General features: G+C 55.8%; 1 protein-coding gene across 1 annotated transcript; it reads right to left on the bottom strand.

Moving 5' to 3' along the window:
• Nucleotides 1-205: 205 nt before the first annotated feature.
• On the bottom strand, nt 206-3911 carry GFRA4 (GDNF family receptor alpha 4). Its single transcript, XM_025400387.1, has 6 exons — nt 3869-3911; nt 1832-2177; nt 1643-1752; nt 1415-1549; nt 1089-1180; nt 206-905 (listed from the first exon to the last, which is right to left on the bottom strand). Exons 1-6 carry the CDS (start codon nt 3909-3911, stop codon nt 825-827), a joined length of 807 nt encoding a protein of 268 aa, XP_025256172.1. The 3' UTR covers nt 206-824.
• Between the last annotated feature and the right edge of the window lie 3584 nt (nt 3912-7495).

Genomic DNA, 7495 nt, shown 5'->3' on the forward strand with positions numbered 1-7495 from the left:
CACGAGGAGCTGAGAGCTGATTCATTTCAGCTTCCTTAGGTGAGGTGATGGGGCCCAGAAAGGTTCTGAGGCCACCGGAGGTCACACAGGCCAGCAGGGATACATCCAGCGGCAGACCCTGGTCCCCAGGCTCCAGGACACAGATCACATAAAAGCAAGGTCAGTCTCAGCACACACAGGTTTAATAAGCACTGTGTGTTATTCCTACAGCTGCAGGAAACCAGGGGGAAGATGGCCACAGGGCCAATGCCAGGCAGGGCATACGGTGGGGCCCATCAAGCAGCATATGGGGAACAGGGAAGACTCTGCCAGCATGGTCGTAGTGCACAGGTGGCTACAATGGTGGGTAATGCCCAGCTGGGAGGATGCAGTGTTAGAAGGGGTCTTGTCCGATGGATTCCTTAAGGGGTTATCTGCTTGGGAGGCTCATATAATTTCCTAGAATTCTGGGATTTTTGAATGGTCTCTGACCTTCTCTAGGAGATCTGGGGCTCCAGGGAGGTCTCAGCTACAAAAGTGACCCTCTCCTGACCCAACCTTGTGAGAGACGCCAGTGGTCTCAAGGTCTGTGGACAAAGGGAGCTACAACCAAGATGCCTCCTGACAGGGAGACTGGGGGCTTTGCAGTCAGGCCCCAGCCTACATCCCTCGCCCCAGGGGATGGCACACAGGGTATCCAGACCTACAAAGGGCAGCGGGGTGAGAGCACCAGGGCCGGCTTGGGGGGTAAGGCAGTCCCTTTTCAAGGGGCCAGCAGGCCAGAGAGGCAGCCCAGGCAGGCAGGATGCGGTAGCTAGCTGTGCTGTCCAAGGTCGCTGTCCTAGTCAGAGCAGGGCCGGGAGAGCCAGGACAGGAAGTATGGAGAGCAGAGAGCGTCCCTCCAGGGCCCTGACTGCGGAGGACACCTTGGGGGTGGGAGCCAAGTGCAGACTTGAGGCAAAAGCCTGGCTCTGCCCTCTGCCTGCACCCGGACCCCAAGCCCTTCATGCCTCCACCCAGGTCCACCCAACACGGAAAGGTGTGAAGGTGACAGTGGGGAAGGTGACAGTGGGGGAGGCACCAGCTCACCCTCCCCTCCCTGCACCTACCTGCAGGAGGCTGTGCTCCGGGTCCCCCTGGGGGTTCAGCTGGTCCAGCAGGACTGGGGGCCACCCTCTGGCAAAGGCCTGAATGGCACCATCTATGAAGGGAGGGGTCCAGGGTGGGCTTGGCTGGGAAACCCTAGCACAGGGCCCAGCACAGGGCACAAAATGAGAGAACTACTGCTGCAAAGACTGGCTCCTTGGGACGGAAGGTGCGTGGTGAGGAATAACAAAATAAGGACAGTTGTGACAGAGTGACTTAACTGTACAGTCTTCCATTTTCCCCTCTAAAATGGCTCCCAGCCCCCTCCACCCCCGCCCGGGCCCCTCACCCAAGCAGCGGTTCCTTGTAAAGAGCCCCCGGAAGGCTTCGCAGTCCTCACGCCTGTTCCCGCTGGCTCCGCAGTCGCACCAGGGCGCCACGCGCGCGCTCACGTTGTCCACGTAGTTGGGGGTGATGGCGGTGCCTGCGGGGACCCGAGGGCGAGGTCATCGGCCCACCCAGGCGGAGATATCCCCTAGAGAGCCCCCGCCCACGCCCAGATCCCAGCCGCGCGTACCCACGAGGCCCGCGTAGGCGCGCAGGCAGAGGGCGCGCTGGTCCCGCAGGCAGCCGTCGGGGGCGCTGGGCGCGGGAGTGCATGAGGCCTGAAAGGCCAGGAGGCGCGGCCTGCGCGGCGGGAGGGCGGTGAGCGGGAGAGAGGCTCCGCCCCAACCCTAGTCACTGCCCCGCCTCCGTCCGCGCGCACCTGCAGACCCGGCTGCGCTGGCAGAAGTTCAAGGGCTCAAGGCAGGAGGGCGGGGCGGGGCCGGGCCCGGAAAAGGCGCAGGAGGGCACGAAGGTCTGTCGCCGGCGCTCGGCGCATGCGGAGCCGGCGCACGGGCAGAAGAGCAGTGCGTGGGTGAGCGCGGGCGGCCCGCGGGCGAAGAAGCGGCGCAGGGCGCGGCGGCAGCGGGCGCGGGGACAGCCCTCCTGCGCGGCCCGGCTCAGGCACTGCGCCACGTACTCCGAGCGCAGCCGCTGGCACTGCGCGTCCGCAGTGCAGGCTTCGGCCGCGTCCACACATCGGTTCCCTCCGGCCGAGCTCACCGACCCTGGCAAAGGAGCGGGCAGGCTGCAGGTTTCCGTGCGCCCCGCATGCACACTTCACCCAGCCCGTCCACGCCCCTGGAAGGTGGGGGACACTGAAAACCCGAGAAGGCACAGAGTGTGGCCCAGAGGCGGGGCCGACTGGCATTGATAGGCTCTCCATCGTGGGGATGGGCAGCGGCGGGCTCTGGAGGGCCCTGCAACACGTCAGGGATAGAGAGGGAGCATCAAGGCTGAGGCCTTCCCCAGAAGCTTAGGCCCCTCCTTCCCAGGCATCACCACCATTCCCACAACGGCCTCACAGGTCCAAAGACGGGTCCGGGGCTCCTCCCACACTCACGGGCACTACCTGACTGGGGAACAATGAGGCTTTCTGGGGATCTGGCCAATGGAGACTTTAAAACCAGAGATGGCATAGAAGATAGTGGCTGCTCCTAGTCTCTTAATGATAGGCTGGGACGCCATACCTTTCCTCTTCTACCCCTCCACCTCGTCCCTTATCCCCCACCATGGAGACGCTTTGGGTGGGTCTATTGGTTTCTGTTTCTCCCTCTTTCCTGACCTCGTGCTCCTCCTTCCTGATGCTCCCTTGAGTCGAGGTCATCCTGCGCCATCCAGGGTAACTGTAAGTTGGGACTTGGCAGCCCCTTCCCAGAACTTCAGTCACCAAAACCAGGCTAATCGAATCCCCCCCAGCCTTCACAAGTTCTCCAGTCTGGAGCACCTCATTCAGACTAGAAGCCTTTCTGGTGCCCAGCCTGAGTGGATGTGCACAGCCTGGCCCCTCCTCCATCTCCCTGTGTGTTTGTGCACAGGGGTTAGGGGGTGGTCTCCCACCCCAAGGCTGGGAGCAAGGTGCCTCTCTGGCAATGGCCGTGTCTTTCAGGCCGTGGATTGGACCTTGTGGTGAGAGTGATTCCTGCTGTGACTTCAGCACCGGCCTCTGCAGGAAGGATGAACATAGGTCGAGGGCTTAGAATGGTCCCTGAGTAGAGGGGATAGACGGCAGCGGGGTCTCCCTTCCTCCCCTCCTCAAAGGGCACACTTTGCTCTTCTCTCACAGCCTTGCCAGGCACATCCCCAGGTCTTGGCTGCACACACCAGCACCTCGTGTGGCCTAAGAGTTCGGACCCACCTCTGCCTGTTGCTTACCTGTCACCCTTGCCCAGAACACCCTTACCCCGTCTCCACCCTCACAGCAGCTCATCTCAGCTGCAAAATCTCCGCCTTAAACCTTTACCAGATTCCACTTTTCACACTACACTCAGTAAAGTGACCCCTCCCTCCGCGACATCCACGCAGAGAAGGAGCAGTCCAAGAAGGTGGAACAACAGATGAACAACACCGAAGATTCACAGCAAGGAATCTGTGCAATGAGTAGGAGGGCTGAGGCTGAGGGGAGGGTGAGAGAGTTGGGAGATGGCAGACAATAGGCAAAAGTTCCTGGGGCAGGGGTGCCAAGGCTGGACTCGGGACGGGGGTGGCGGTGGTGGCTTGACTGGGCTGGGAGGCGAGGTGCTCAGCACATAGTGGGGTCTATTGCCAGGTGTCCCCAAGCCCTGAGCACAGGCCTCTCACTGGCAACCCTTCTTGTGGCTCAGCTTTTTCTGGAATCTCTTGCCCTCCCACCTTGTCACTGAGGAGCAGGGACAGAGAAGCCAGGGTTCGGAGTCCAGAGGAAGACAGGGGCGCTCACCCAGTAACAGCAGCAGCAGCACAAGCCCCAGGCAGCAGACCATGCTGGACCTTGAACAGAGAAGGATGGCTGGCAGAGCCCTAGTCTGATAGGCGCCACCTTCCTAGCGCCTCTGGAGCAGGAGCACAGTGAAAACCCAGCTGTCTGTGCTGATACCCCTGGGAGGAGCCTTTGCTGCAACAACTCCCCGCCCTCATTAAGTCTCCACCCCAGGCTGCACCTTCAGGTAAACCTGGGAGCCACGGGATTCCACACCTGAATGTGCCTAGATGGACCCCAACACACTAGCCCCACCACACACACCCAGCAACACACAGACAACCACCCAGGGAGACCTGGTCCCTCCCATGCTAAATTAGGAACACTATGAAACAGCATTTTTCTTTTCCTTTTTAATATAATTTTATTTTAAACTTAAATTTTTTTTTTTGAATAGAGTTGGAGTCTCACCCTATTGCCCAGGCTGGTCTTGAACTCCTGGGCTCAAGCGATCCTCCCACCTCGGCCTCTCAAAGTGCTAGGGTGACCGGTGTGAGCCACCATGCCTGGCCTATTTTAAACTTCTTATTGTTGACTAATTTTAGCTTGCAGAGAAGTTGGAAAATGTAAGCATTTTCCTTACACCCTTCACCCAGCTTCCCCTAATGGTACATCTTACTTAATCATAGTCCGATCATTACAGCTAGGAAACTAACCTTTGTACAATCCTATTAACAAAACTGTAGACCAGTTTGCATTTCCCATTTTTCCACTAATGTCCTTTTTCTGTTCCAAGATCCATTCTAGGATCCCATGTCACAGTTGTCTCCTTAGTCTCCTCAGTCTGGGAGTTCCTTCATCTTTCCTCATCTTTACCCTTGACGCTTTTGAAGAATCCTGGCCAGTTATTTTGTAGAATGTTTCTCTTGAGTTGTCTGATGTTTTTTTCTGATCAGAATGAGACACAGCGTTGTTTTGACTAACCAAAAAGTTATTCTATAAGTAAATATTGAGGTTAAAAATCTCATCCAACCTGAGCAACAGAGTAAGGCCCTGTCTCAAATAAAGTCTCAATACTGAGATTTTTAAAGTGACCAAAAAAGCCCTCCCATGATTTGTCTTGACTTTTTTTTTTTTTTTTTGGAAATGTCTTGCTCTGTCACTCAGGCTGGAGTGCAGTGGCACAATCTTGGCTCACTGCAACCTCCACCTCCTGGGTTCGAGCAATTCTTCTGCCTCAGCCTCCCGAGTAGCTGGGGTTACAGGTGCCTGCCACCTGTAGAGACGAGGTTTCACCATGTTGGCCAGGCTGGTCTCAAATTTCTAACCTCAAGTGATCCGCCCACCTCAGCCTCCCAAAGTGCTGAAATTACAGACATGAGCAACTGTGCTCGGCCTCATTAGCATCTTAAATCTCCACACAGGGGTGTGTTTCTTACTATTATAATGAGCAAAGGATCAGTTTGAGGACAAGTAAAATAAAAATGCGCTTGCTCTCTAGAGGGGGAGTCCCTGCTGAAGATAGCTTTGCTTGAATGAGCTCAATTGCAGTGCCAATGCTGATTGTACGGTCACCACAGTTGCTGCTGCGCACCTAGAATGTGGTCACTTTCTTGACTACCTATCCTGTCTCAGTACATCTGTCTGTGGTTTGTGGTGGTTCACTTCCTAATTTTTTTTATGAATCGGAGGACTGTGATGTGCTTTCTACTGTGCTAACCACGGCCACTGAAGCAAAATGTAAACCAAGATGCCCCTGCAGTGGTTGTGCTTCACTCTACACCATCTGTTACCAGAAAGGGGTCCAGATTCAGACTCCCGGAGACAGTGCTTGGATCTCCTGCAAGAAAGAGTTCGAAATCAGTCCGTAAAGTGAAAGCAAGTTTATTAGGAAAGTAAAAGAATAGAAGAATGGCTCCATAGACAGAGCAGCCCTGAGGGCTGCTGGTTGCCCATTTTTATGATTATTTCTTGATTATATGCTAAACAGGGGTGGATTGTTCATGTCTCCCCTTTTTAGACCATATAGGGTAACTTCCTGATACTGCCATGGCATCTGTAACCTGTCATGGCGCTGGTGGGAGTTGTAGCAGTGGGGACGACCAGAGGTCACTCTCCTCGCCATCTTGGTTTGGGTGGGTTTTAGCCAGCTTCTTTACTGCAACCTGGTTTTTTTGTTTCTTTGTTTTGTTTTTTGAGACAGAGTCTCGTTCCAGGCTGGAATGCAGTGACATGATCTCAGCTCACTGCAACCTCCGCCTCCTGGGTTCAAGCGATTCTCCTGCCTCAGCCTCCCAAGTAGCTGGGACTACAAGCGCACATCACCATGCCCGGCTAGTTTTTGTACTTTTAGTAGAGATAAGGTTTCACCTTGTTGGCCAGGCTGGTCTCAAACACCTGACCTCAAGTGATCCACCCACCTCAGCCTCCCTAAATGTTGGGATTACAGGCATGAGCCACTGCGCCTGGCCTATTGCAAACTGTTTGATCAGCAAGGTCTTTATGACCTGTATCTTGTGCTGACCTCCTGTCTCATCCTGTGATGTAGAATGCTGTAACTGTCTGGAAACGCAGCCCAGTAGGTCTCAGCCTTATTTTACTCAGCCTCTATTCAAGATGGAGTTGCTCTAGTTCACAGGCCTCTGACACATCCTCTTGTGTTCTGGCGTGTGGCAGGAAAGAGGGATGAGGGAAGGAAACTCAAGACCAAGCTCTGACCACACAGGGCAGGTGCACTCTCCCACCTGTCTGTGGGTGCAACAAGTCAAGGGAGGGGGCGGGAGAGAAGAAGGCGTGACAGATGGCCGCACAGAGTGTCAGAGGAAGCCCAGTCCCTCCCGGGGCAGCCCAAGCAGCTGGTAGTTGGGTGACCAAGAGAGGGCGTCACAGCTGAGCTGGGCTCGCTCACTGCCCCCAGCTCGATGTCCACTCTGCCCCTCAGCACCCCCTGCTCAGCTTCAGGGTCCATACCTGCCCTTCTGCTTCCCAGTCACTTCTGCGTCCCTCCTGCTTTTTTGCTGTTGGCCCCATGCCAGCTCCCTTCCGCTGAGCTTCTGTTTTCCAGTTCTCCAGCACAGCCAGGTGATCTCGGGCTCCAGACAGGCCTCTGCCCCAGACTGGGACCTCCCCTTCCACAGCCCTCTTTCCTTCCCACTTGGCCTCCCCAGGGTTCGCCTCTGAATGGGGAAGGGGTGGAGGGGGTGCTTAGGGAATAGCCAACAGGGTAGAGTTGGCCTCCCCTAGGGTCCCTTGTAACTGGAGTGCCGTGGGGTCCAGACATCCCTCCTGAAGGGTAAGAGCGGGGGAGGTATATTAACATGTTTTTTTAGATTCTGTCTTTTTTTTTTTTTTGAGACGGAGTCTTGTTTTTGTCGCCCAGGCTGGAGTGCAGTGGCGCGATCTCAGCTCACTGCAACCTCCACCTCCCATGTTCAAGCGATTCTCCTGCCTCAGACTCCCAGGTAGCTGGGATTATAGGCACGTGCCACCACAACAGGCTAAGTTTTGTATTTTTAGTAGAGATGGGGTTTCACCACATTGGCCAGGCTGGTCTCGAACCCCTGACCTCAAATGATCCACCCGCCTTGGCCTCCCAAAGTGCTGGGATTACAGGCGTGAGCCACCATGCCTGGCCTTAGATTCTCTATT

Source organism: Theropithecus gelada, chromosome 10, assembly GCF_003255815.1.
Source record: "Theropithecus gelada isolate Dixy chromosome 10, Tgel_1.0, whole genome shotgun sequence".
Lineage (NCBI taxonomy): Eukaryota > Metazoa > Chordata > Mammalia > Primates > Cercopithecidae > Theropithecus > Theropithecus gelada.